Source organism: Suillus paluster (assembly GCF_016628075.1).
Source record: "Suillus paluster strain FC165 chromosome Unknown EDB91scaffold_7, whole genome shotgun sequence".
In the NCBI taxonomy this organism is placed as follows: domain Eukaryota; kingdom Fungi; phylum Basidiomycota; class Agaricomycetes; order Boletales; family Suillaceae; genus Suillus; species Suillus paluster.
This window is the reverse complement of record NW_024537567.1, coordinates 158,901-186,013: the sequence shown is the minus strand read 5'-3', so window position 1 is coordinate 186,013 and position 27,113 is coordinate 158,901. Positions and strand designations below refer to the sequence as shown.

Sequence of the window (27,113 nt, the reverse complement as noted above, 5' to 3'; positions counted from 1 at the left end):
TCATCTTCCCCGGTATTCAATTCATACTCCGACACTACGCCTCCTACCCCATGATATCCGCACCAACAAAACAAATACTTAGAGCCCAGCTACGCTCATTTCCTGCAAATGGACACTCTGCGTACCTCCCCCAGGTCAGAAAAGTAGTCCTAGAATACTGCCAGAAGCTTCCTTCTTCCGCCAATACTCGTACTTTCATCTCAAATGACCTCCAGCGCGTTGCATGGCAGAACCCACACGTAGAATTCGTCGTCAAGCAGCGCAATGGTCATGAGCCAATAGCAAGGGGATTATATGGTTCTGTGGCGTCTTTTTTGTGACATGGTACCTCGTCTGACCTCACCGCAGTCAATGGCCGTGACAAGGTCATTCCATTGCAGGAATTCGAAGTCAATGGTGTGGAGAAGAAAGTTCAACTCCTACTTGATTCCTCGGGTGCGAAGATAAAACCGCTGAAGAAGGGCCGCGTTGTGGAGAGTACCACCGAAGCCGCAAGAGGAATTTGGAGTGGACTGCATGTCGACACCCCGTTCAAAATATAGATGGGGCGACCGCTATAATCATACGTATCGTACGTTTATCACTCCATCTAATGGAAGAACGAAGACCCTGCAGTTTTCGTGATAGAACCCAAATTTCCTAGCAGTGCAAGGTCACCATTCTGGCAATTTCCAATGCCATGCCATGCGGTTTTCACCATGCTGTACACAGGTTTAAAAATGATATCGCTCGACTCCTGCGGCCGGCCAGACCTCCCCTATTCAATGTGAGCTTGTGACTCTCAACTTGAAGCCGGACTCCACGAATTTTGTGTGTTCTGTTTCATTCCCGCTACGTCATATTGTTCCAAGACTGCTTCGATCCCTGTTTCGTCGAACGCAATGATGAGGAGTGGGACACCAGAGCTCCACGATATGATACTTGAGTGAGTGAATGTTGTCGTTGATAAGCATAGGGACAAGCAATTACTGGCCTTGTCATTGTGCACATCATGCATGTTTGATCGGGCACATGGCATGAAGGACACTTGCGCGGAACACGATGAGTGCCAGGGCCCAGAGCATTTTTATCAGAGCTTTTCTTGCGCGTTTTCGCCACACATTTGAATGACATGAGAAGATTGATACCTTGGACAGTGAAATGCTCGGTTACGAGACTGCTTGCATTGACAACTGCAGCCGTGACTCTAGTGTCTAGTCGTTGTTTTCTGACCAGTGGCTGAAGGTCGTTTGCTTCCGGCCGATCTCCGACAACACGAAGAAAAACTACAAGGTCACACTCACGTTCGACGAGTCGACAAACAACATGAGTCGTACTGGAACTGCCTTCTCCGCCGGCAACTGGGAAACAGGCACAATCGCGTACATGGAAAGGATGAAGAACCTGCCAGAGAAACGAGTCAAGGAGACAAGGAGATTATCGCGCGGGCACGACCTCCTATGACGCGCCAACGCCGCAGTGGCGCATCATCTGAGTTTTCCGCGCCTGGTGTTGAAGCTCCTCCACCTCCCGTCAATCCACGGTCTCGCATTCGATTTTGTATTTTTTGTTTCTTTTTCGATGTGGCTACATTATTAACACGCCGCTGACAAGATCTAACACCCTTGTCATCCCGTTCCCTACCATCTATGTTCTGTTTTAATCGTGTTGTGTTCACACCGGCAGCAGCTTGAGACGACATCTGCGCAGTACTTATACCATCTTCCTCGAATATTTGTGACGTGCATCATTGAACTCGCTGGATCCTTGAGCTACTTGTTGATTGGTTTTCCGTCGTGCTTAGTACCTTTTGACCACTTTTCCTCTGTCTTAACTGCTTTAAGTCATTAATCTCCTTTTTCTAAGGACGACCTTCTTCTTTCTCCTTATGCAAAGCAACAAAAGTTTTTCTTGATTCTCCTTATTTTGCAAATGAGTCATGTTAAGGACGTTTTCCTGATGCTCGCTGAGTGAGGCGTATCCAAATGCTCTGCGCCATTTGCCACGGCACCCCAGACTCGCACGAATCTCCCGTTTTAAAGTGTGCTTGACCTTGGTAAACAAACGGTACAACTTGTGAAATATAGTGCATAACTCTATGATATTATCGACGGACTAAGAAGCGCTAAGAGGCGTTAACTCGAAGGTTTTGAGACGGCGCATCAGTAAACCGGTGAGACTCAGATATTAGTAGATTTTGTAGTATTTTCCAAGCCCAATGCTTCTTTCCTGTAAATTACGATACAAAGTAATATATAGCAATCTAAAGCAATGTAATCACGCCAATTCACGCTCAGTTCAGACTCAGATATTGCTTTACATCACTTTATATTCCTTTATATTGTTTTATAACGTCATGTATAGGAAAGAGCATTTCGGCGTACAAAATATGGGAATATCGGTGGCTCACCGGTTTGCTGATGCGTCGACGGTCCGGGGGCTGGGGATGGTTGGGCACTGTTACAGCTAAGCCTGATCAGGCAAGGCGTTGAGTCTGAAAGAGACCTGTAAGCTTTCTCTGGCTCTGGTGGCTTTAAAGAATGGTATTCAACTTGGGATAGTTAATCAGGAATAATAAAACTTACTTGAAAATGGTGTTGTGACTCGGTGAACCTGATGTCTGAATCAAGATCGCCTATCTCCGAGTACCGTCTCTCGTAGACCATTCTTATCGAGACTGTAGACAACCATCCCCAGACGATGATTACCGCAAATCCGAAATCTTGAGCTACATGACCTGTAGAATAAAAATTAGTCAGAGATCGTTCCTGTGCCTCAGTAATGCAATTAACTCACCGCCCAACCATCATACTAACAAGGCAACCCCGATGATCTACAAGGCGCAAAACACTACGCGGAACATTGGAAACGTGGCGCCGTCCAGGTCGAGAACATCAGGAGTAGATATATTCACTAGAAAAAGTAAGAACAGCCAAGTTATCATCATGACTGTAGCTGTGACCGGGGCCGATAGACTTGGGAAGAAGAGCAGTAACACGGGTGTCCCGGAGAAGATGATGAGATTAAACACAATAGCCATTACACGATGATCGATCATGATGCAAATATCGTGGATGATGGTGGTGGTGGAAGCAAAGTTGCTGCCAGTTCTATTATATAGGGGCTATTATATAAATTTTGGATATCGGTTGTTTAGCTTATAGGCTGATTCTTGTACCTATTAGTCGAATGCCACCATTCATGGCACCGCCTAGGCGGAAGAATCACTATATATATTGTGCTGTACGCTATCCAAAGTAACTGGTAGACATTTCATTGCTAGTCACATCACAAAGACTGAACTATGCATGACGTACAGCGAAAATGAGGTAGGACTAGTATACACGCTACCATGCATGACACCAACATGCAGGAAATGTGAAGCACAGTATACAGCATCACGTCCCTGACTCTCCGCCTCCTCCTTCGTGCAGATCACCTTTTGACGCACCGAAGACCCTGCAGTTTTCGTGATGGAACCAAAATTTTCTAGCAGTGCAAGGTCACCATTCTGGCAATTTACAAGGCCATGCGGTTTTCACCGTGCTGTACACAGGTTTAAAAATGATATCGCTCGACTCCTGCGGCCTCCTAGACCTCTCCTATTCAATGTGAGCCTGTGACTCTCAAGCTGAACTTCGCGAATTTTGTGTGTTCTTTTTCATTCCCGCTACGTCATATTGTTCCAAGACTGCTTCATTCCCTGCTTCGTTGAACGCAAGGACGGGGAGTGGAACAACAAGCTCCACGATATGACGCTTAAGTGAGTGAATGTTGTCATTGATAAGCACAGGGACGAGCAATCACTGGCCTTGCCATTGTGCACATCATGTTTGATCGAGCACATGAAGGACACTTGCGCGGGACACGGTGAGTGCCACAGACAGCATTCGGCCTACTTTGATATTTCATTCATTCATCCACCCAGGGCTAAGCTTGGTAGATCTAAGCACAATGGTCGTAAACATGTAGCCAGAGAGGTTGTTCACGTCCCTAGGGTTAGGGTTACCTCTTCTTCAACTCATGCCACCCATGTAAGTTAGCTGGTGCATAATTAGCTGCATTCAGTGATGACGCTGTAACTTGCAGCCGCGATAAATTCACGATCCATTCGAAAGCGGTGGTCTGCCAAGATGTTGAGTTGAAGGGGGATATCACTATCGGACCAGGTACTGTCGTACACCCCAAAGCTACCATCTTCGCAATAGCCGGTCCCATCGTAATCGGCTCGGGTTGCATCATTGAGGAAGCTGCAATAATTGTTAATCGTCGCAAAGAAGTAATGAGAGTCGGTGACAACAATTTGTTCGAGATTGGCTGTCGTATGTCCTTTCCCCTCTCGTGCCTTCAGTCACGAACTTCTTGTACAGGCGTCGAATGTCCATCCATTGGAAACTTCAACACCATATCTACGCGAGCGCGCGTCCACCATACTGTGCGAATATCCGATTACTGTGTCATCGGTGCTGCATGCCTCGTGGTTCCCACCGACGACGAGACTCTCGACGACTACACCTCTATCTTCGGACCTGCTGCAGAAAGAAGGACGTGGAGTGGAAGAGGACGGGTGCAAGAGGCTGACTTGAGGTTGAAACATGCAGAGTATCTCCGCGAGATGCTACCGAAGTTCAATCGACTACGGAGGGGAGATGGTGCTTGACGTCTTTGCGCTCGTTATTTCGTGCCTCAGCCTCGGACTTCACTGGCTGACGGAGGATCTTCGGCTATTATTCGCGGGGTTTTATTGTACGGGCATCAGAAGGGATAGACGAATGAGACCGGTACGTGAATCCGCAGGGTAGCTCAAGGGTGAGCACACATCATCGCTTGTCAGTTCTAAGGTAATGACTTCCGCTGGATTTCTGGAAGACGTTTACAACTTTACTGGCATGTATACGTAAAGATGGGATCCCACTGTCGTTTTCCATGACCCGATGTCCTACGTGTGAAATGGTCTTCTGCTGCACCGTATGATCTAGGGTTTTATTGAGACGTGCCTTAGTAATTGCACCCAACCGGAGTTATTTGCCGATCGTGTCAAAAAAACACGCCTTTGCCACCTTGCAAAATGACTCACATCCGGTATTCCGAGCCTTATCTTTATGCGTCGTTTCCTAACTCATAGCCTTGCAACGTGTACGAACACCTTCAAATCGCGCTCAGAATGCCCGTTGGCTCTGTCACTCTCTGTAACTATTATCATGTCCATCACTCCAACACCCAGTTGCAGTGTAAGCGCCCCTGCGGATCTCTGATGTCATATTAGCTAGACTGACCATATATCGACTCTTGAAGCATTCAGAACAGTTCGAACAGCCCAACTACTTTTTCGCACCCGACGACGACATTTTGAGAGACTGGCTGGATTCTGATACTATAGTCAATGTGAGTTCATCCACCTCGCCGCAATACCAGCCTCTGATCAAAAGTTCTTGCAGTCCATTGTTGATCTTTCCCCCGTTAACACCTTGAGTGATCTAGTAGTGGGTCGTTAGATCAGTACAACACGCGGCGTTCCTGACACAGCGTCAGGACATAACACCTGAAGAAGAATTCGAGGGTAATTATTCCTCAATGCCGCATAGCCTTCGAAGAGTCTTGGTGTGCCACTTATCTCCACTGTACATATAACCCGCAACCCTTGCTGATTCCCGTGTAGACCCCACCTTTGGAGTGCGACGAGTCCTCCGTCAGACGGAGCATACTATTCGAGTCCTCCATTCCTCCACCTCCATGCACAGGAATGTCCTCTTATTCGCGATATCATTCGGAGCAACTTCGGCCTTCGATGCATCGCGCGCGCCAAAGCGTATCATCTATAGCCTCCTGCTCGACCGTATACACAAAATCAGCTCCCGCTCCTGTAAAATCTATTCTCACACGACATGACTCGGGAATATCCCTTGCAACTACAACAAAGACTTCTCGCAGGAAAAAGCGGTCACCTCCGTCGGTGAAGTTTGTTGAAGCGCCGACGGTGCATTATAACTATTCACCAAGTCCTCTACATTCCCCTCTCGCAACCTCATCGATTCCGAGAAAGGATAAGCCAGGTCGATGGTTTACCCGGTGGTGGAAAAACACCCCGGGTACACCTCCGAGACCGACTATATCTGGCCCATATAGTTTAGGCCGTACCGCATCATTGGTCGATATGCATAGCAGTCGTTCCAGACCGACCAAGTGCGGGAGACTGAAGCGGTTCTGGGTATGCGTGACGAGTGTGGTCCGATAGCGTCTAACTCCGTTTACTCCGCGTAAGTCAACTTCTATCAAGTTATGACGGTGATAGTAGATTGCATGGCTCTAGGTTCCTCCTCACATGTCGCTGTCACTTCTCATCTCACGCGGGAGTTGACTTCCGCCTCGGACCTGCGGTTCTAGAGAGGGGAGAAGATTTGAATTTGACATTGGTTTGACACCTAAGGTATTAGCTATGTCCACCATACATAGACCGAGGAGACAAGCCGCGGAGCGCGCTTGCGAGGTCTTGCAGCATGTCATGTTTTGTTATACCCCACACACTGCCCCCAACATACGCAATGTTCTATAGCTAGATCATTCATATCTCATCCCAACCATGTATCAATGCACATAGTCTCAATACATGCACTACGCAGCTGTTCTTCGCGCCTTTTCTGCGTCCCAGCGTGCGCGTACCAGCATGGCACCCTCAGCCTTGGAGCGTACAAGAGGCGGAAGGAGTTGTAGACGGGCGGCTTCCATGTGTGGCGGTAGCATGGCGTCGTTACGGATGACCTGCGAACCATGATGATGTCAGAGGCCAATGTCCCGCGCATATCGGAATTCATGGAAAGATACGCACAGAACCGATAGCAAGGAAGAAAGAGAAAGTAGCGGCGCTGCTGAGCATATATTGCGAGAGGGTAGCCAGGAATCCTCGAGGACCGGTGCCATTTCTGTATTTTTGTGAGTAAAAACGAAGTTCAAAGTTGAATGGCTTCTTACCGAAGGATGCTATAGGACCCAAAGATGAAGCCGATGGTCAGACCGACGCCTCCACCCATCATCGCGCCCATTCTGGTATAAGCGGTATGGTTGAGAAGGGTTATGTGACGGAATAGCTAGAACCTACTTCACTGTCAACGCATAAGAAATTGCTCGTGGATTCAATAGTTATGTCTAGACGTACATTTTTGCCATGTAGAAGGTTCTTGTGCTCTGTGCGCTGCAGGGACGGGCGGCATCGTAGTAAACTAGTACTTGGTGACGAGTGAGAGTGAAATATTAGCCAGCGAGCGTGGTGGCGGAAAAGAGTAGCTGCAATTGACTCCGCGCTCCGAGTTTGCTGAACATGTCTGCATCGTCATCACACCTGCCTGCATTTCCCGAGGCTCAGCAGGCTCAAATAAGTGCGCCATCTTATTGTTTTTACATTAAGGAAAGCTGATCAGAATACAGTTAGGGCGAACCAGAGAGACTTGTTTCACGTGTCATCGTTGAGGGAGCAGGCAGAGTCGGTCCTGCGATCGTGGCTTGGTGCGGTCTCATATTATTTTCCTTGCCTCTGGGGCTGATGATGAATGGGAAGGTACAAGGTGGCTCACGCGATGGGACAAAGAGGTCGAGCTAGCCGTGAAACTCATGTATTACGGACTATCCGTTGGTCGAGGTAGCTACATATCTTCTGCGAGGTTTTGTCCTTTACTGACTGCACATCAGTCGTTCAGACACTTGGGGAGGAGTATACAGATATCTGGGAATACTCTTCTGATGGAAGAGCACCGTCGCATTCTCTCAGAGCGGCGCTGATTCTCCTCCCGACGCTTCCCGCGTATATTCTTACGCGCTGGGGTTCCCAGATAGGTGCACTGAGCCCGAGAGTAGATGAATTGCTCAAAGCGCTGCAGGTATGTTTGGAAGTAGCGACGGAGATCAACCTGGCGGTGTTTTATCTCCGGGGCACGTACTATGATTTAGTGAAGAGGCTGTTAGGGATACGGCATGTGAGTTGGGTCCCTTATTTTCGAATGGACATCAATATTGATCTGGATACTCCGTGACAGGTGTCTTCCATTCCAGAGAACCCTCATGTTCGCCCACCAGTCATATTCACTACTTGGCATACTCATCGCGATACGTCTCCTCCATCGCCTCATTACATTTTCGCGCAGTAGGAGTCAAGCGACTTCGGAGAAATTCTCAGGGAAGCGTTCGCTGGACTCAATGAATGAGATGTTCATTGACGATCGACCTGTTTCTACCTTGCTCAATGTCTCTGCTTCCGAGTCCGAGGTGAAGCCAGCGGAAGAGGACGAGAACACAATATTAGATGTCATGTCGATACCACAACACCTACGAGCAGGGAGGTCGTGCACACTTTGTTTAGATGAACGAACCGATAGCTGTGCAACCGAGTGTGGGCACCTTTTCTGTTGGGGGTGCATAGTAGGATGGGGACGGGAGAAGGCAGAGTGTCCGTTGTGTAGACAAGCACTTAGTCTTACGAGGTTGTTGCCGATTTACAATCTATAATTTTATGTTGCGGTCTGTTTTGTTACATTGCTGGGTTGTCCTCAAGCACAGCACGAACGTTTGCTGAGGTACGTCAGTAGCAGCACAAAATTATTATGATACATTGTAGGAGCACATCATATACCGGTGTGTGCAGAAAGACAAGATTGTACATGAACGGAGCCATATCATACCACCTGTTGGATGAGGGTAATGTTATCGCCTTTTAGTAGTATACGACCTTCAACAAATGCAGATGCAGGTGTGAGCGGTGCGTTCACATAATGCAGCAAGATAAGGGATCTCACCAAGCTCGCGCCGTGGCTTGGCGTCTTTGACATAGACTTCTGCAGCCTCATCGACCACGACATTCATGAACTCGTCAAATCCCTAATAAGATGCAGCGTCAGCTCAATGGTCCTTGCGAGACAATTCAAGGAAAGAAGAAAAAAGCAAGATCGCCGCGCGTCACGCAGATGAGGAGTGCCGTAGCCTTGCCAGAGATGCACTTCAACGCTCGAAAAGTTCGAAACCAGGAAGCTGCACGCACAATGATACGCCCTTCGATCCGCATCTCGATGTTGTCGTACAACCATATGACGACTTTTGTTCGCTATATGCGTCATGTCAGTGTCAACGGAGAGTGCATTGGCATGCTGAAGCAGACCTGCTGCAGGTTTTTGAAGATCACATTCTGCGCAAATGAAGATCATCGATGAGTAGAAATTGATTTTGAAAGGGGGAACGTACGATGGGCTGAACCAATACTCTTTGTTGGCGTCCAGACATGATGGGCGAATATTTTTACGGGTAAGGATAAAGTTAAACCTGACGAGCTCAGCAGAAGGTCGTTTGGACAAAACGATTGCAGGGGGTCTGCTTATGGTATACTTTCTCACGGGTGTTTTGAGATTTGAAGTTTCGGCAGACGCGTCGAGGCGTCTTCCACAAGCATTAATCATGGAGGTGAGCTCAAGGGACCTTCGAGGTCGTCGTGGCGCTGATCGTTCTTTAGGCATTCAGTCCCTCCAACTCATCAACCGCTGCGGTGGTGACCTTTATTACATTCGTCCAGGACCTCAAGCGCAAGACCAAGACATGGGGTCCCATGATAGAACTGTGTGCCAACGGCGAGAAGACGCTAGAGCGCTTTCGATACCAATTCCCAGAAGATTGGCTCTACGGCGACCAACTTAGAGGAGAATGGAGCGCATACAACGAGATTCTCAAGAGAAAGAATGATACCATCCAAGAGCAACTGGGTATGGGGTTATTCTCTTGAACTCGCATCGTTATTTGTGACTCATGATTCGTTTGTACAGATGGTCTTCAGCATAAGATAGTCGCCGAAGACAAGATTGTAGAAAACAAGATCAACGATATCCTGTTGGAATGGGAGCAGACACGTCCCGTACAAGGCAGCCTCCGTGCAGACACGGCCATGAATACTATTAACGTGTTCGAGGGGAAGCTTACTCGCGTGCAGGAGGAGTACGACCTCGTCTGTAGAGCGAAGGAGGCTCTGGATCTCGAGCTGACGCGTCACACGCGCCTTGAACCAATCTTCGAAGAGTTACGTGACCTCAAAGCAGTATGGACGGCTTTGTCCGGTGTATGGAGCCAGATTGGCGAGATGAGGGAGATGTCGTGGTCTACGGTGCAGCCGAGGAAGTTGAGGCAGCAGCTTGATGCTCTCTTGACGTCGACAAGGGACATGCCCACGCGCATGAGACAATACGCGGCGTTCGAATATGTCCAGGACGTACTGCGTGGACTGTTAAAGTCGAACTCCCTAATTTCGGACTTGAAATCGGAGGCGCTGAAGGATAGACACTGGAAACAGCTGTTCAAGGTTTTGAGACTTCCGTCTCAGATCAGTCTGACGCTGTGAGCTGGTTTTAAGCTATCACTCCTCGGTACTGCGTGCTGATCGTTATACAGTATGACTCTTGGTCACGTTTACGACCTAGACCTCAAGAAAAATGAGACCCCCATACGTGAGGTTATCATCCAAGCGCAGGGAGAGGTGGGTGGCAGTTTCGAGTTTCCTCGATTTTGCCTCACATTTTCTTGAAGATGGCCCTTGAAGAGTATATCAAGCAAGTGAAGGAAATATGGACGAACTACACGCTCGACCTTGTCAACTATCAGAACAAGTGTCGTCTTATTAGGTAAACTATTGAACAAGGTCACAGAGTGTTGCTCACCATACTACTTCCAGAGGATGGGATGACCTTTTTAACAAGTGCAGCGAGAACTTGAACTCCTTGACTGCAATGAAGTTGTCGCCTTACTACAAAGGTATGCGGCATGCTTTTTGTATTATAGATGCCCTTCTGACGTGCTTTCCAGTGTTCGAGGAAGAAGCAGGATCATGGGAAGAGAAACTTAACAGGATTCACGTCCTCTTCGGTATGAATGTTGGCTCTTTTTTCACTATGAAATTCACTCAATGTGGCGTTAGATATCTGGATTGACGTACAGCGCCAATGGGTTTATCTAGAGGGCATCTTCTCAGGCAGCGCGGATATCAAGCACCTTCTTCCGGTGGAGAGCGCTCGCTTCCAGAACATTAATGCAGAGTTTCTCACCGTGATGAAGAAAGTCTACAAGTCGCCGTTCGTCATAGATGTCATGAACATACAGGGCATCCAGAAGAGCTTGGAGCGTTTGGCGGACCTCTTGAACAAGATCCAGAAAGCACTTGGTGAATACCTCGAGCGCGAGCGGTCTTCGTTCCCTCGGTTCTACTTCGTTGGCGATGAAGACCTGTTGGAGATCATCGGTAATAGCAAGGATATCGTGCGCATCATGAAACACCTGAAAAAGATGTTTGCTGGTATTTCGACCATCAAGCTGGACGAGGACCTTACTCAGATCCAGGGCATGGCCTCGCGCGAAGGAGAGGAGGTTCAATTCAGCGAGCCAATCCTGCTCAAAGACTTCCCCAAGATCAACGACTGGCTCGCAAAGATCGAATCCATGATGCGCTTGTCTCTTGCAGATCTTTTATGCGATGCTGTCACCGAGTTACAATCCTTCTATGGCACTGGTACTTCTCTTGACATGGACCAGCTCATGGCGTGGATGGAGAAATATCCAGCACAATTAGTCACCCTAGCCGTTCAGGTCGCGTGGACTACTTCAGTCGATGCCACTCTCGAGTCTGGCAGGCTCCCAGAAGCGCCACTTGAAACAATCAGCCAGGCACTCGACCTTCTTGCGGACATCGTGTTGCAGGAACTGAGCCCTGTCACTCGCCGCAAGTGCGAGCACCTCATTACCGAACTGGTCCACCAAAGAGACGTTACTCGTACCCTCATCCAGCAGCGTGTCACGGATACCAAGGCGTTCACGTGGCTATCGCAAATGCGTTTCTATTTGGACCGCTCTGTCGAGAACCCGTTAGAGAGGCTTGCCATCTGCGTCGCTGATGCATCGTTCCCTTACGGATGGGAGTACCTTGGTGTTCCCGATCGTCTGGTCCAGACACCGTTGACAGATCGAGTGTACTTGACGTTGACGCAGGCGCTCGACAATCAGCTGGGAGGGTCACCTTTCGGGCCCGCTGGTACAGGTAAGGATGCGTCCTCTATCTTGCGACGCCTGACTAACGTTAGAACTCAGGTAAAACGGAGTCCGTCAAAGCTCTCGGTGTGCAGCTGGGGCGTTTCGTCTTGGTCTTCTGTTGTGACGAGACTTTTGACTTCCAAGCCATGGGTCGCATCTTCGTTGGTCTTTGTCAAGTTGGTGCATGGGGATGTTTTGACGAATTCAATCGACTTGAGGAGCGTATTCTCAGTGCTGTGTCTCAGCAAGTACAAAGCATTCAGCAGGGTCTTGTTGCATTGGCGAAGAACCCTAATATTGAAATTGAGCTGGTTGGCAAAAGCCTCAAGATCAACAAGAACATTGGTAACAATTTCATGATACGCGATGATCCTGGCTAATATATGCACAAAGGTATTTTCATCACGACCAATCCCAACTACGCTGGTCGGTCTCAACTTCCGCCCAACTTGACGAAATTGTTCAGGCCGTATGTTCTATTCCAATGGTTATGTGACTCCTTCTGAATACAGGGTTGCTTATTCAGGATGGCGATGACGAGACCCGACCGCGAGCTGATTGCCCAGGTCATGCTCTTTTCACAAGGTTTCCGTACAGCAGAATCACTCGCTTCAAAGATTGTTCCATTCTTCAATCTTTGTGACGAACAGCTCTCCCCCCAGCCGCATTACGATTTTGGTCTCCGTGCTTTGAAGGCTGTCCTAGCAAGTGCTGGTATCTTGAAGCGTGAGCGTCTGCAAAGTGCGAATTCCGAAGATGAAGATGGTGTAGGAGGTCTTTCCGATAGCATCTCGGAACAGATCATTCTCATCCAGAGTGTCACGGAGACAATCGTGCCGAAGTTGGTTGCTGAGGATGTTCCTTTGCTTACAAGGCAAGTTTTCGTTTGTCCTAAAACAACAGACGATTTACCCTCTGGACAGCCTGCTTGCTGATGTCTTCCCCGGTACTGATTACGTTCCCGTCGACCTCGATGCATTGCGCGAGCAGATTCTCAAGGTTTGCACGGAACGCCGCCTTGTTGACGGTGATCGATGGGTTGCCAAAATTCTTCAACTTTATCAGATTCAGAAGATTCAACACGGTCTCATGATGGTTGGACCTTCAGGTACTGGGAAGACCAACGCTTGGCAGGTTCTGCTTGCTGCTCTTGAGAGGCTCGATGGCACGGAAGGAATCCCCTATGTCATTGACCCCAAGGCCATGCACAAGGACGCGCTGTACGGCACACTCGATCCTACGACACGTGAATGGAACGACGGATTGTTCACCCACATCCTGCGCAAGATCGTTGATGATGTCCGTGGTGAAAGCAGCAAGAGACACTGGATCATCTTCGATGGTGATGTTGATCCTGAGTGGGTCGAGAACTTGAATAGGTACGTTTCAGGACTGGGTAATTCTGCGACCATCTAACACGATTCCAGCGTGCTGGACGATAACAAACTGCTCACGCTGCCCAATGGTGAACGTCTGAACCTCCCGCCTAATGTGCGCATCATGTTCGAGGTCGAGCATCTTCGCTATGCCACCTTGGCTACCGTCAGTCGTTGTGGTATGATCTGGTTCAGTGAAGACGTCATCGAGCCATCAATGGTCTACCGACACTACCTCAACACGCTTTCGACTGTGCCCCTGGATGCGGATGATGAGGATGCTGCTGACATGCCTGGCCGTCGTACTGATGTGCTAGCCGCTGACGCATCTAACTCTGCCAACCTCGCCACTCAAGTACAGATCGCGTCGATTCTCGAGCGCTATTTCGCCGACGGAGATCTTGTCGAATCCGCCTTGACTTTCGCCGAGTCTATTGATCATATCATGGACTTCACCGCGACACGTGCGTTGCACACTCTTTTCTCGCTGCTAAACAAGACGGCTCGGAATATCATCGAGTACAATCTGCAACACTCCGATTTCCCTCTTGCTCCTGAAAGGGTGGAGCAGTACGTTACCAAACGGCTCCTTGTAAGCATCATTTGGGCGTTTTCCGGTGATGCCAAGCTCGACCTTCGGGCTGAAATGGGCGACTTCTTGTGCAAGCAAACTGGCATCGACCTTCCAGCGATGGGATCCGAAAGCTCCCTCATTGATTTCGACGTGCAAATCACCACTGGTGACTGGATTGCTTGGCAGTCCAAGGTGCCCTCCATTGAGATCGATGCCCACGCCGTCACCTCTTCAGAAATCGTTGTACCTACGATGGACACTGTGCGCCACGAAGAAGTGTTGTACTCTTGGCTTTCAGAGCACAAGCCTCTCATGCTCTGTGGTCCTCCGGGTTCCGGAAAGACCATGACTCTGTTCAGCGCATTGCGCAAGCTTCCCGACATGGAAGTTGTCGGTCTGAACTTCTCCAGCGCTACTACGCCAGAGCTCATCTTGAAGACCTTTGAGCAGTATTGCGAGTATCGCAAGACTCCCAACGGTGTCATTCTGGCCCCAGTGCAAATCGGCCGGTGGTTGGTTGTCTTTTGCGACGAGATTAACCTGCCCGCTCAGGACAAATACGGCACGCAGCGAGTCATCTCTTTCTTGCGTCAGCTTGTCGAATGTGGCGGTTACTGGCGTGCCAGTGACATGGCCTGGGTCAAGTTGGAGCGCATTCAGTTTGTGGGTGCTTGCAACCCTCCCACTGATCCCGGACGTGTACCCCTTAGCCATCGGTTCCTTCGTCACGCCCCCCTCGTCATGGTTGATTATCCTGGAGAGGTCTCCTTGAAGCAGATTTATGGCACGTACAACAGAGCACTGTTGAAAGTGGTCCCGACCCTACGGGCATATGCAGAGCCGCTGACAGATGCCATGGTCGCTTTCTATCTCTCATCTCAGAAACGCTTCACCACCGATATCCAGGCACACTACGTCTACAGTCCTCGTGAGCTGACGAGATGGGTTCGCGGTATCTACGAGGCTATTCGGCCTTTGGAAACGTTGTCTGTCGAAGGGCTTGTGCGTGTCTGGGCGCATGAGGCCCTGCGCCTGTTCCAAGACCGTCTTGTCACGGAGGAAGAGAAGAGTTGGACAGACGAGCACATTGACGGCGCAGCCATGGAGCACTTCCCAACGATCAACCAAGATGAGGCCCTCCACAGACCGATCCTCTTTTCCAACTGGACTTCTAAATATTATATTCCTGTTGACCGCGAGGAGCTTCGTGAGTATACGAAAGCTCGCCTCCGAGTCTTCTATGAAGAAGAATTGGACGTGCCGCTTGTTCTCTTCAACGATGTTCTCGATCATGTCCTTCGAATTGATCGGGTATTCCGCCAGGTGCAGGGACATCTGCTTCTTATTGGTGTCAGTGGAAGCGGCAAGGCAAGTACCATGTTCTCCTGAGGAATTCTATATCTGACTTCTGAGCAGACCACTCTCTCACGCTTTGTCGCATGGCTTAACGGGCTCAGCATCTTCCAGATCAAGGTCTCCAATAAGTACACCGGTGATGATTTCGACGACGATTTACGGACAGTGTTACGCCGATCCGGTTGCAAGGGCGAAAAGGTTTGCTTCATTATGGATGAGTCCAACGTCCTTGATTCTGGATTCTTGGAACGGATGAACACACTCCTTGCCAACGCCGAAGTTCCTGGTCTTTTTGAAGGGGATGAACATGCTGCGCTTATGACAGCCTGCAAAGAGGGCTCTCAAAGGGACGGCCTGATGCTCGACTCGCATGAGGAGCTTTATCGATGGTTCACTCAGCAGGTCGCTAAAAATCTGCATGTCGTCTTCACTATGAACCCGCCTGAGAACGGCCTTGCTTCTCGTGCTGCTACATCCCCTGCATTGTTCAATCGTTGTGTTCTTGACTGGTTCGGTGACTGGTCTGACCAGGCATTCTATCAAGTCGGAACGGAGTTTACGCACACGATTGACCTCGATCTGCCTTCCTACGCCCCTCCTGCGCACTTCCCCATCGCATATCGCGAGTTGTCCATGCCACCAGTTCATCGTACAGCAGTGGTGAACGCACTGGTTTACGTACACTCGTCATTGCACCAGATCAACCAACGTTTGAGCCGCCGGCAGGGTCGCTATAACTATGTCACGCCGCGTCACTATTTGGACTTGTGGGTTTCATATGTCCTCACTTCGGTGTGAAATTAACTTTTTGTTCAGCATCAATCAATATGTTCGTCTCTTCAACGAGAAACGTGATGAGCTCGAGGAGCAACAGCGCCATCTGCATGTTGGCCTCGACAAGCTGAAGGATACTGTCACCCAAGTCGAGGAGCTACGCAAGAGTTTGGCCATCAAACGATCTCAATTGCAGGCGAAAGATGCTGAAGCCAACGAGAAGCTCAAGCGCATGGTTGCAGATCAACAGGAAGCCGAACAGAAGAAGACTGCTTCAATAGAGATCCAGGCGGCCCTTGTCGAGCAAGATAAGAACATTGCACAACGTCGCTCCGTCGTCATGGCGGACTTGGCCGACGCGGAACCAGCTGTCCTGGATGCCCAGGCTGCCGTTAGCAGCATCAAGAAGCAGCATCTCCAGGAGGTCAGAACCATGGCGAACCCTCCTGAAGCAGTGAAGCTTGCCATGGAGTCCGTGTGTACCCTGTTGGGACACAAGATTGACAGCTGGCGCACTGTTCAGGGTATCATTCGCCGGGATGACTTCATTCTGAGGATCGTCAACTTTGATACCAATAGTCAAATGACGAAGCCCCTTCGCGAGCTGATGAAAAAGGACTTCTTGAGCCGACCTTCGTTTAACTTCGAAACTGTACAGCGTGCGAGTAAAGCTTGCGGTCCCCTAGTGAAATGGGTTCTCGCTCAAGTACGCTTCTCGGAGATTCTCGACAAGGTGGAACCTTTGCGCAATGAGGTCCAATCACTGGAATCGCAAGCGGACATGACGAAGAAACAGGCCTCCCAAATTATCACCATTGTGGCCGAGTTGGAGTCCAAAATTGCGACCTACAAAGAGGAGTACGCATTGCTTATTAGCGAGACTCAGGCTATCAAATCGGAGATGGAGCGTGTGCAGAGCAAAGTGGACAGGAGCATGAAACTCTTGGAAAGTTTGTCATCGGAGAAAGGTCGTTGGGAGGCAGGGAGTCGCACATTCGACGCGGAAATGAGCACCATCGTTGGTGATGTCCTACTTTCAGCTGCCTTTTTGGCTTATGGCGGCTTCTTCGATCAACATTATCGCGAGGTCATGTGGCAAGATTGGTCGAGTCATCTTCACGAGGCAAGCATCAAGTTCAAGCCAGAGCTTTCGCTCACAGAGTATCTATCAACTGCGGATGACCGCCTGAGCTGGCAATCAAAGTCACTCCCATCGGACAATTTGACCACGGAGAACGCAATCATGTTGAAACGATTCAGCCGCTATCCTCTCATCATCGATCCCACAGGACAAGCCACCGCGTTCCTTCTTAACGAATACAGGGACCGCAAGATCACTGTCACTAGCTTCTTGGATGAGGCATTCCTGAAGGTCCTTGAGAGCGCTCTTCGTTTCGGCAATCCTTTACTGATCCAAGATGTCGAACATCTCGATCCTATCTTGAACGCTGTATTGAACAAAGAAATCAGGAGAACGGGTGGTCGTGTTCTCATCCGCCTTGGCAGCCAGGACATCGACTTCTCTCCTTCGTTCACCATGTTTTTGTCCACTCGTGACCCCTCCGTCGAGTTTTCTCCGGATATCTGCAGCAGGGTGACGTTTGTCAACTTCACCATGACGAGGAGTAGTCTCCAGAGTCAGTCGCTTGACCAGGTTCTCAAAGTCGAACGTCCAGACACTGAACGCAAGAGAACTGACCTAATGAAGGCTCAAGGAGAGTTCCGACTTCGCCTTCGCACACTCGAAAAGTTGCTGCTGCAAGCTCTCAATGAATCAACGGGCAATATTCTTGACGACGACAAAGTCATTAGCACCTTGGAGACCCTCAAACGAGAGGCTGCAGACATTACACACAAAGTCGAAGAGACGGATATCGTCATGAAGGAGGTTGAACAAGTGACTGCAGAGTATCTGCCTTTGGCACAGGCATGCAGTTCCGTCTTTTTCATTCTTGAGCAACTCAACCTGGTCAACCACTTCTATCAATTCTCGCTACGGTTCTTCTTGGACATATTCGACTACGTTTTGCACCACAATCCCAATCTCAAGAACGTATCCGACCATCATCGCCGACGCGAGATCCTCCTCAACGACTTGTTCTTGATTGTCTACAAGCGGACTTCTCGGGCTCTTCTTCATCGCGATCATGTGATGCTCGCCGTTCTTCTGGCTCAGGTCAAGCTCCGAGGAATGGAAGAGATTAACGATGGACTGGAGTTCCTATTGGAGAGCGGGCAAGGCGTCGGAGTTTCTACAGCTCCCTCAACAGAGCAGCCCGCCCCCTCAATTCTGACGCCAGATCAGATGATGCACTTGGAGAACTATGCGAAACAATCTCTGTTCAAGCCAGTTCTCAACAACATTTTGGAACACCCAGATAGTTGGATTCCCTTCCTGCAATCGAGCAATCCAGAATCTATTGTTCCAATGCCATGGGAACCCAATACGCGTGAGTGACCACACATTTTCATTGCGGGCAACTGCTGATCGGATCGTAGCTGCCGTTGAAGCGCTGCGTTCATTGTTAATCGTCAAGTGCCTCCGGCCCGACAGACTGCTGCAGTCTACGGCCCTATTCGTTCGAACTGTGTTCCAGAGCGACCTTTCGTCCGATTCAGACCTGGGTGCCATGGTCGCGAATGAGGTGCCGGCTGCAACTCCTTTGGCCCTTGTATCGGTTACAGGTTACGACGCCAGTTACCGCGTAGAGAACCTTATACAGTCTACTGGTTCACGTTCCTCCTCCGTGGCTATGGGCTCTCAAGAAGGATTCACGTTGGCAGATCAAGCAATCGCAGCAGCATCCCGTCAAGGGACATGGGTGCTTCTGAAGAACGTGCATCTCGCTCCTACCTGGCTAGGACAGCTGGAAAAGAAGCTCCAGACTTTGAATCCTCATCGAAACTTCCGTCTTTTCCTGACCTTAGAAGCGAATCCTTCCATTCCTGTAAACATTCTACGTCAGTCACGCATCATCATGAATGAGCCTCTGCCAGGAATCAAGGCGAACCTCTTGGACTCACTCGGATCCATACCGCCACAGCGGCTGACGCAAGGTCCATCGGAGAAAATCCGTTTGTACTTCCTATTGGCATGGTTCCATGCTGTCGTCCAAGAACGTCTCCGCTATGTCCCTTTAGGCTGGAGCAAGACATACGACTTTAATGACTCCGATATGTCTTCGGCTTTTGGAACTATCGATACCTGGCTCAATGCAGTTGCCAAAGGACGGACAAACGTAGACCCGGCCACCATTCCTTGGGATGCCCTCAGAACGCTGATCAAACAGTCCGTGTATGGAGGAAGAGTCGACAGTGATTTTGACCAGCGCATTTTGGATGCCTTTGTCGACAAGCTCTTTACGCCTGCTGCGTACAATGTCGACTTCGACCTTGTTCCAACCATCGGTGGAGACCACGCACTTGAAGCTCCCGATGGCACCAAACTAGAGCATTTCCTGTCCTGGGTGCAACGCCTGCCTGATCGCGAACCACCTGCATGGCTAAGCCTTCCTCCAACCGCAGAGCGTGTTATTGCTGTAGCACAAGGTACACAATATACATTTGCGTTGTCACCTCTCTGATTGTTTTGTTTTAAAGGCAATGAACTGCTTAGTAAATTGCGTAAGATGCGGACTCTGGCAGATGATGATGAACTCGGGAGTGCCGCTGGTCCCTCAAAAAGCCAGACCTCGCAGCAGCCTGCATGGATGCGCAATCTTCACGAGCGGTGCCGTGAATGGCTCACCCAGCTGCCTTCGGTGAGTTTCTTGATGGATCTGCTGTCCATATGTCGCTCACTGTCTGGTTTTAGACATTAAATACTCTGCCAAAGCAATCCAATGACAATCCCGATCCCCTTTATCGTTTGTTCTTCCGGGAGGCTACGATTGGACGCAAACTTCTCGACCAGGTTTGCAAGGACCTGGCAGACGTGGTGAAGGTGTGTGATGGGGAACTCAAGCAAACAAATCACCTGCGAACCTTGATGAGCTCCCTGACAAAAGGTTCTTTGTCGCTACCTTTCTCTTTTGCATCGAATACTAATGCATGCTAGGAACTATCCCTTCTCATTGGAGGAGATACAAGGTGCCAAAGGCTATGTCCGTGTCAGAGTGGATTCCAGATCTGGCTCGTCGGTTGTCTCAGCTCGATGGCATAACGACTGTGCAACAAAATCTTTCCAACGTGGAGGTGTGGCTTGGTGGACTGTTCTTCCCTGAAGCCTATATCACAGCGACTCGTCAAACTGTGGCACACCGGAAACGATGGAGTCTTGAGACCCTTCACCTACGCCTCGACATCGGCCAGATGAACGACCCGGGTGCTTTCATTGTTGACGGTATGTTGTTGCTCTCCCTCCTTTCCGCCAAATTTACTCAATGTTTGTAGGTCTTGTTCTGGAGGGCGCTGCTTGGGACGCAGAGAATGAAAAGTTGATGCTCAATGATGGGCAGGCTGTTCGCCTAAATGCCTCTCAAATCCGCTGGATACAAGACGACTCCAGCAACGATGAGCAACCTGCCAACTTAGTCACACTGCCGGTTTACCTCAACAACGACCGCAGTGATGTGATGTTTACGGTAGATCTACCATTCGATGGACATTCAGCGTCGCTGGTCGCAATGAGGGCTGTTTGTCTCACTGCAAGGGGTTGAGCGACTGACTTGGATATTACTTTTGGTATACTGTATACATAATCAACTGTTCCCATATCATGATACCATTCCTTCCTTCGGATTCCTGTATTTTATGACGGCTGCGGAATTATAATGATCATCTGTTACTATCGATATCTTGTCTGCCGTGTCAACAACGCTTTCAGTCCTGCCACATGCCGCCACGAGAAAATAAGTACAGTATGGGTCACACGTTTCATACTGCGGTACATCTTCGAAATCCCCGTGCGTGGTCAGCAGCACTAATTAACACTTGTCTGCATATCGTGTACGGCGATGATGATCAAGCGGCATAATGCATCTACCAAGGCCGCTATATCGATTCAACTCCCACCAAACAATACTTATCATCCACGCCAGATTCAGTCATTTCTAGCTGTCTTCATCGTGTAGCATGTCGCTGGAGGCGATGTTGAAGCAGCGCAACCGATTCCGTTCAACGAGAATCCGATACGTATACGTGCACTGTGTATTAAAATTATTTGACTGACCTGACTTGTGAAACCAAACACATTGAGCGATCGAGCATGGACGTGCATGATGATGGCAAATCAGAATTCATGGATATTAGAATACCAGTCACAAGGATTCTATAAGTAAGCACTCGATTTTCGCACTCATCAATATACCTCTCTCCATCTCTCAGAGTCCCTTAGCTATTAATCTTCATCCCGCACATAGTGGTCGACCGGGCCCAGCTGCTGCTCTCTTGTCATATCTCCTAGCAACTGAGCTCCGGGCACGCCCGAGTCTCGTATAATGGCGCCTTGAATTTCCGACGCCATCTTGTCCTGGACCACATAGTTGGATTCCGTTGTGTGCCGGGGAATTGGAACGAGGTGCGTCAGCAAGTTTGCAAGGCGCCGAGGGAGGCCAGGCGAGCTCTTCAGCGGAGCTTTACAAGGGAAACCCCACTGCTCATACGCCGGGTCGCCCGAAGAGTGGACATCGCAATCCGTGTCGCGCAGCTGCATGATAAATGGCTTGATGCGTGGCCTCCAGAAGAACATAGAAAAGTGCTGTGTTCGTTTCTTGCCACTGAGCTGGAGGAAAATTTTGGGAGACTGCTCCCTTGTGGCGAAGACAAACTGCCATGGGTGATGTGGGGACGGTTCGTAAGGGCTGCCACGTACAGCGTCCAGTAGGAAAAGAAGACCAAGGGGGGAGACTGGGCGATGGGATCCGTGCGTCACCTGCACGAGCCACACCGTCGACGTGCTGGAGTCGAACATGACCGCATCAATGCCTGGATGCACGAGCGCATGTTTTGGAGAGAGGAGGATTTGCGGGAAATTCTCCGCAAGCATCGCAAGTTCGCATTGAGTGGAGTATGAATGGCTCGAGGGCATTGCCCGCTGGTCCTTGGGCGCCACATGACTTTTTTTCCGCAACACAAATTGCTCATTTGCCGGATGGCAATGTCCCTGCACATCTGGACGCCCTGAGCTCGAAAGCCCCTCCAAATCTTGATATGAGGGCCACCACGGCATGACGATAGAATATTTCGCCTGCCTGTTTCGTATCCTCGAATTTAAGGAGGTGATCAGTAATCTCCTGTGCAGCGAGGCAGCCCATGGAGGCGACCTCGTCTGCGAGGAGCCTGCTGGCGACCTGCGACACGGGGTAGGCGCAGCTTTGTCCAGATTCGACGGCGAAGAGGTTACGGCTGTATCGAGCTTCTTGTTCGCGCAGTGCGGGTTGCATGCTCCAAAAATTATCGTGGGCATGCTCGAGTTCATGGAGATAATGATCAGCGTCGCTGGAATGGCGAGATGCTTCCAGACAGGAACGTGCATTAGACCCGAAATGGATGTACGACCATCGTAGGGACTTGACATCATCCTGGCCTGACGTAAGAGCACTAACGAAGATGGTTAGTGATCATGTTGAGAGCTAATATGATAAAGATTGATTCACCTCATGGCGAAGATCTCGTCAAATGTGCAAGGTTTCATCCGCTGCCGAACCGAGACATCATACTCAGGCAACCATTCGATGTCGAGGCCCAGGCTGTCTGGCAAGAATGTGGTGAGGATGACCTTGCCACATGTGCCCCGCATCAACGCACGGGTGTGCTCGGTGCTCAAGTGCGCGACAGTGTCTTCGTGTACGCTGTCGATGAGGTGCAGCACGTCTTTACGTTGGAACAGGGGGTGGTACTCGCTGTTTTCCTCTGGGAGTACGAAGAAACCGTCAGCGGTAAAGCACAAGACGCACGAGTCCGGTTGGTCTATCTGGTAGGTCACCGGCTGGCGCGCGAGAAGTCGCCTGACGATGACATACAACAGGAAATATGTCTTCCCTAAGGGTAATTGGCTGCGTCAAGCAGGCAATTGTGGAAGGACGTCGACTTACCGATACCAGCGGACCCATGAATGGTGAAATTGCGCTCGCTCCATGAGAACTTGTTAAACAGGCTCTCATATTCCGAGCGGATGACCATCGAGGTTGCCCCGTTTGGCAACTTGGCACCGGGGCATCGAGACAGATCGATGGCACTGAAGGTGAATGGATGCACCCTATTTCGGACCGCTTAGTATCATTTCATGTTCGTAAAAAGGAAACAGGCTAACTGTGCTTCATCTTCCTAGATCCGCAACATTACATTGTAATCCTCGCTTCACGATAGAGTGATCGCGCTGTTTCCAAATGGCATGATAGAGTGCTAAGAGGTTGTAGTGCGATACCGAGGGGTTTGTAGATGTCATTGTAGTATTCACGCTGGAGTTGGACAGATATTGAGAGCGCGGAGGGCGTCGCCATTATATAGTCTTGCGGCATTTTCGGATGTCACGGATGGACGGACGTCTTCGTGACATCACTTTGGGCGTTGTTTACTTCGGAAGCTGCTGACTAAGCACACCAGCCCTGCGGCAAGCCACGTGAACGCCACAACCTGCTTCTGCTCTTGCGTCAGCGAAAAGAAGAAAATGTGGAATTTACTAGGCCCTCATTACCAAATGCATTCGACGAATTCTGCAACGCCTTCTGCTCCTGACGTACCCTCGATCAGAATGGAATGTCCGTGGATATTCGCAACCTTGAGGACTTGCAGAACGGTATGATCAAGTCCATGTGGTTCCCTAAGCAGTTTGCCATCCGTACTAATGAAGTGAACGCGAAGGTGAATCCGGTGGCGGCCGATTATGAATTGCAGGCAAGACACCGTGACAGGCGCTGGAGAAGGGTTTTTAGGGCGTTTTTGAGTGCCTTGATGCGGATCCGCTGGCGCTGTATGATGTTGCGATATGCAGGAACATCTTTGGGTGGGCAAAGTAGGAGCGGCTTACTTAAGGGATCAGAACCTTCCGACTCCCACACAAAGTATTTCCTCAACTTGATCCCTTGAACTCTCACAGAACTTGAACTCTCACAGAACTTGAATTCTCACAGAACTTGAACTACTAGCACCTATAGTCATACCTCGTGCTCACATAGCTCGAGATCAAACTCGGTTTGCTGGAATGCTTGTCTTTCTAGTTGAAGCCAGACAACGCCCGACGAGGCCCAAGTCTCAGGAATTCGATGAACTTTCCTCAATGTCGGTGTTGAGCTGGAGGAACTTTGGACTCTTAAGCTCAAACTCTCTCCAGCTCAACGGCGATATCGAGTTTTGGAGAGGAGTCACCGAGGATCACAACACAAGTTCAACCTAATCCGTGAATTTATTATATCTTACCCTCTTTCACACATTTCTATTGGACCGCCAGCGATGTTCTCAGATGAGCTCAAGGCCTTTAGTGTGACGTGGACTTGGCTTCCGACACGTTTGTCCCAGCGCTTTCACCATGTCATAGTACTGACTTTTCTTTTGTTGCAATTGTGCCGACATGTCCTTCATGCGCCAGTTCCTACTCCAAGTTCTTAATTTCACTTCCGCCATCGCGTCTGGTCTCATGCTATGGAAAGGTCTCGGTCTGTTCTTGAACACAGAATCCCCAGTCGTTGTCGTCCTCAGGTATGTATCACCCTCGCGCCATCCGAGATTTAACTCTAAACTTCACCATGTCTCCCCACCTAAAACTGAATCTTGCTGTCAAATAATCCTGCAACCTACTAAATACCTGCAGTGGCTCGATGGAACCAACATTCTACTGTGGCGACCTTCTTTTCCTCACCAACCCCGCAGGTGAACGCTACCACACAGGCGACATTACAGTGTATAAGATCCCCGGCGCCGACATCCCTATCGTGCACCGCGTCATGGAGACCCGGGACGTCTTTATCCCATTTGAGAATTCGACGGAGAAACGGATTATCAATACCGGGTGAGTTTACGATCCATTCGCCAATCTGGTTCGGTGCAGAGCCTGCTGAGGACTAATTACGACCTCCCTAACCCCAGACTCGCAAAGCTCAAACTCCCACCTGGAGAACATCAACTGATGCTTACGAAAGGCGACAATAATCATGTTAATGACCTTGACCTCTACCAGGGCCTTGAATGGCTCGAGCGAAGACATATCGTCGGGAAAGTCCGTGGGTAGGCATCTTTCACATTATTTCATCTCGTTCTTTGCTCTTTAGAGGTCAAGCTTGAGCTGATTGCGTGTCGTTATGGCCGACGTATATGCCTTTTCATCTTCCCTTGAATTTATGTTTCCGAACCGTTTCTTCTCCGACTGAATCTTCTAAACAACTCACTTCACTCCCAGGTTTCTGCCATATATCGGCTACCCCATGATCACCTTGGTAAGCCTCTTTCACCGTGCTAGGTTTCTCGCCCGTCCATGCTAGAAACAACGCTGATCACGCAACTAGAACGATTTCCCGCAACTCAAATACGCGCTTTTGGGAGGTCTTGGGTTGTTGGCTGTCATACAACGGGAGTAGGATTCCCTTTACTTAGGTGCTTCCACGTAAGGTCACTACACCCACATGTATATGAAATGGCAGAACTGACCTCAATGATTGTGTTCGCTCATTATCAGATATAGAGTATGTCATAGCTGCACATATCTACATATTGTAAGAACGGAGTGATTTCCAATTGGTGTCGACGCCATGTGCGCGCTCCACTAGACCTCCTTTCATGCTCGTGCTCCAGAGCGATTTCCAATTAGTGTCGACGCCATGTGCGCGCTCCACTGGAGCCCCTTTCATGGCTCAGAGATGTATTCTACTTCAGGAGGTCACTTTGCTGGCGTGTTCTGTGCGCACTCCTTTTTGAGACGATGATCCATGGCGCGCAGTCGCACTGTAACGTCTCTCTTATCACAACTCATTGTCATTGCGTCGTGCTGCTCTCTCCATGGTAACTAAAGCGCCGATCTTCGCCGACCAGAATTTCCTTCCTCGCCTGCAAGCCTTCATTTCTGAGGCTTTGAGATGGAGACCCGTGGCTGCCAGTGGTGGATATTCTCATCGTGGTTTTTATCTTTACAAGGTCCACAGCTCCAGGATTCCCTCACCAAACAACTAAGTGATTTGGGCAAGTAATATGACCGAAAAACATATTGTAAAAATGACGATCTAGCATCAGGAGAACTATTGTATTCCAGCTGGGACTATGGTATTCGGCAACCATTGGTAAGTATTGTGCTTAAGTCACAAAGTATATGATGATTATTGCCTTAGGTCCATCTCTCGAGATCCAGAAATGTACCCTGAGCCTTACGCGTTCAAGCCTGAACGTTGGATTGACGACCACGGTTGCCTGAGAGACGATTTGAAGTCCTTTGTCTACGGGTTTGGTCGGCGGTAAGGTCCGTCTTCCAGCTATTGGTTCTTTGAATGACATCCTTTCCAGTGTATGCCCCGGTCAACATGTCGCGAACAGGTAAAAATATCCTTCCACGCGCATCGTCTTCCGAGCTCACTTCAATCAATACAGATCGGTATTCATTAACTCACTCCTTATTCTCTGGGCCTTCCGGCTCGCTCTGGATCCTACACAGCCGTTGGATGACATGATTTACATGAACGGGGACATACCAAAGCAGCCGTGCCCGATCGAGTTTGAGGCGAGGATTCCAGAAACGAATCTCAGGCGCATGATGCAGGATTATCTTGAGGTTGCATGAGGAATCTTGACGTTTCGAGCCTCGGGACGGATGTTCCTACTAGTATAGGTGTCAGTCACTGGGCGAGCATCTGGCGGGCCGGATATACTCCAGCTGGCTATATCTTGGCACAACCCTGTACAGACGGAAGATTGATACTACTTAACGCGGCATGTGGGTTTTGACGCAGCACTGACGCGGCTGTGACGATGCGCTGACCGGCGGTAAAATGAGGCTTGACGCGGCATGGCTTAGCTTGGCGCAGCACGGGTAATGCTTGATGTGGCATGTGTGGGGCTTAACATGATAGTTGTATAGGGCCTGACAT

At 49.6% G+C, this 27,113-nt stretch overlaps 11 protein-coding genes across 11 annotated transcripts; 7 read left to right on the top strand and 4 right to left on the bottom strand.

Annotated features, from left to right (window-relative positions):
• Positions 1-50: 50 nt before the first annotated feature.
• EDB91DRAFT_1046376 (thioredoxin-like protein) lies at positions 51-542 on the top strand (the record flags this gene model as incomplete). Its single annotated transcript, XM_041313261.1, has 2 exons — positions 51-297; positions 349-542. 2 exons carry the CDS (start codon positions 51-53, stop codon positions 540-542), a joined length of 441 nt encoding a protein of 146 aa, XP_041181254.1.
• A 2,233-nt stretch (positions 543-2,775) lies between these two features.
• Positions 2,776-3,056, bottom strand: EDB91DRAFT_1108968 (uncharacterized protein). Its single transcript, XM_041317596.1, has one exon. It carries the CDS (start codon positions 3,035-3,037, stop codon positions 2,813-2,815), a length of 225 nt encoding a protein of 74 aa, XP_041181253.1. The 5' UTR covers positions 3,038-3,056; the 3' UTR covers positions 2,776-2,812.
• Positions 3,057-3,579: 523 nt separating this feature from the next.
• EDB91DRAFT_1108962 (trimeric LpxA-like protein) lies at positions 3,580-5,037 on the top strand. Its single transcript, XM_041317595.1, has 4 exons — positions 3,580-3,849; positions 3,908-4,013; positions 4,069-4,301; positions 4,350-5,037. The coding sequence occupies exons 2-4, from the start codon at positions 4,003-4,005 to the stop codon at positions 4,637-4,639; spliced, it is 534 nt and encodes a 177-aa protein (XP_041181252.1). The 5' UTR covers positions 3,580-3,849; positions 3,908-4,002; the 3' UTR covers positions 4,640-5,037.
• Positions 5,038-5,180: 143 nt separating this feature from the next.
• On the top strand, positions 5,181-6,214 carry EDB91DRAFT_1244283 (uncharacterized protein; the record flags this gene model as incomplete). Its single annotated transcript, XM_041322398.1, has 5 exons — positions 5,181-5,210; positions 5,275-5,364; positions 5,418-5,462; positions 5,512-5,580; positions 5,639-6,214. 5 exons carry the CDS (start codon positions 5,181-5,183, stop codon positions 6,212-6,214), a joined length of 810 nt encoding a protein of 269 aa, XP_041181251.1.
• Positions 6,215-6,591: 377 nt separating this feature from the next.
• EDB91DRAFT_1235147 (reactive mitochondrial oxygen species modulator 1-domain-containing protein) lies at positions 6,592-7,187 on the bottom strand (the record flags this gene model as incomplete). Its single annotated transcript, XM_041321284.1, has 4 exons — positions 6,592-6,738; positions 6,806-6,899; positions 6,949-7,020; positions 7,129-7,187. The coding sequence occupies 4 exons, from the start codon at positions 7,185-7,187 to the stop codon at positions 6,592-6,594; spliced, it is 372 nt and encodes a 123-aa protein (XP_041181250.1).
• An 85-nt stretch (positions 7,188-7,272) lies between these two features.
• EDB91DRAFT_1108949 (Pex12 amino terminal region-domain-containing protein) lies at positions 7,273-8,509 on the top strand. The gene is made up of 5 exons (XM_041317594.1): positions 7,273-7,352; positions 7,402-7,479; positions 7,532-7,612; positions 7,663-7,946; positions 8,047-8,509. Exons 1-5 carry the CDS (start codon positions 7,295-7,297, stop codon positions 8,473-8,475), a joined length of 930 nt encoding a protein of 309 aa, XP_041181249.1. The 5' UTR covers positions 7,273-7,294; the 3' UTR covers positions 8,476-8,509.
• On the bottom strand, positions 8,510-9,332 carry EDB91DRAFT_1108943 (Sm-like ribonucleoprotein). Its single transcript, XM_041317593.1, has 5 exons — positions 9,205-9,332; positions 9,122-9,148; positions 9,005-9,067; positions 8,763-8,844; positions 8,510-8,695 (listed from the first exon to the last, which is right to left on the bottom strand). The coding sequence occupies exons 1-5, from the start codon at positions 9,241-9,243 to the stop codon at positions 8,643-8,645; spliced, it is 264 nt and encodes an 87-aa protein (XP_041181248.1). The 5' UTR covers positions 9,244-9,332; the 3' UTR covers positions 8,510-8,642.
• An 81-nt stretch (positions 9,333-9,413) lies between these two features.
• On the top strand, positions 9,414-20,897 carry EDB91DRAFT_1196823 (dynein heavy chain and region D6 of dynein motor-domain-containing protein; the record flags this gene model as incomplete). The annotated part of the gene is made up of 20 exons (XM_041320599.1): positions 9,414-9,420; positions 9,470-9,716; positions 9,777-10,341; positions 10,396-10,480; positions 10,531-10,625; positions 10,676-10,755; positions 10,807-10,866; positions 10,919-12,031; positions 12,082-12,369; positions 12,418-12,493; positions 12,551-12,898; positions 12,948-13,403; positions 13,452-15,342; positions 15,391-16,097; positions 16,147-18,554; positions 18,604-19,653; positions 19,705-19,865; positions 19,919-20,111; positions 20,162-20,446; positions 20,497-20,897. Coding segments are annotated over 20 exons (10,381 nt in total), but the record flags the coding sequence as incomplete, so codon positions are not given.
• A 427-nt stretch (positions 20,898-21,324) lies between these two features.
• Positions 21,325-23,112, bottom strand: EDB91DRAFT_1108941 (uncharacterized protein). The gene is made up of 3 exons (XM_041317592.1): positions 22,701-23,112; positions 22,266-22,644; positions 21,325-22,240 (listed from the first exon to the last, which is right to left on the bottom strand). Exons 1-3 carry the CDS (start codon positions 22,841-22,843, stop codon positions 21,443-21,445), a joined length of 1,320 nt encoding a protein of 439 aa, XP_041181246.1. The 5' UTR covers positions 22,844-23,112; the 3' UTR covers positions 21,325-21,442.
• A 1,383-nt stretch (positions 23,113-24,495) lies between these two features.
• EDB91DRAFT_1327137 (uncharacterized protein) lies at positions 24,496-25,693 on the top strand (the record flags this gene model as incomplete). Its single annotated transcript, XM_041325243.1, has 6 exons — positions 24,496-24,525; positions 24,632-24,741; positions 24,854-25,051; positions 25,129-25,266; positions 25,439-25,475; positions 25,545-25,693. The coding sequence occupies 6 exons, from the start codon at positions 24,496-24,498 to the stop codon at positions 25,614-25,616; spliced, it is 585 nt and encodes a 194-aa protein (XP_041181245.1). The 3' UTR covers positions 25,617-25,693.
• Positions 25,694-26,034: 341 nt separating this feature from the next.
• Positions 26,035-26,806, top strand: EDB91DRAFT_1047013 (cytochrome P450; the record flags this gene model as incomplete). Its single annotated transcript, XM_041313295.1, has 5 exons — positions 26,035-26,169; positions 26,269-26,312; positions 26,361-26,483; positions 26,533-26,562; positions 26,617-26,806. The coding sequence occupies 5 exons, from the start codon at positions 26,035-26,037 to the stop codon at positions 26,804-26,806; spliced, it is 522 nt and encodes a 173-aa protein (XP_041181244.1).
• Between the last annotated feature and the right edge of the window lie 307 nt (positions 26,807-27,113).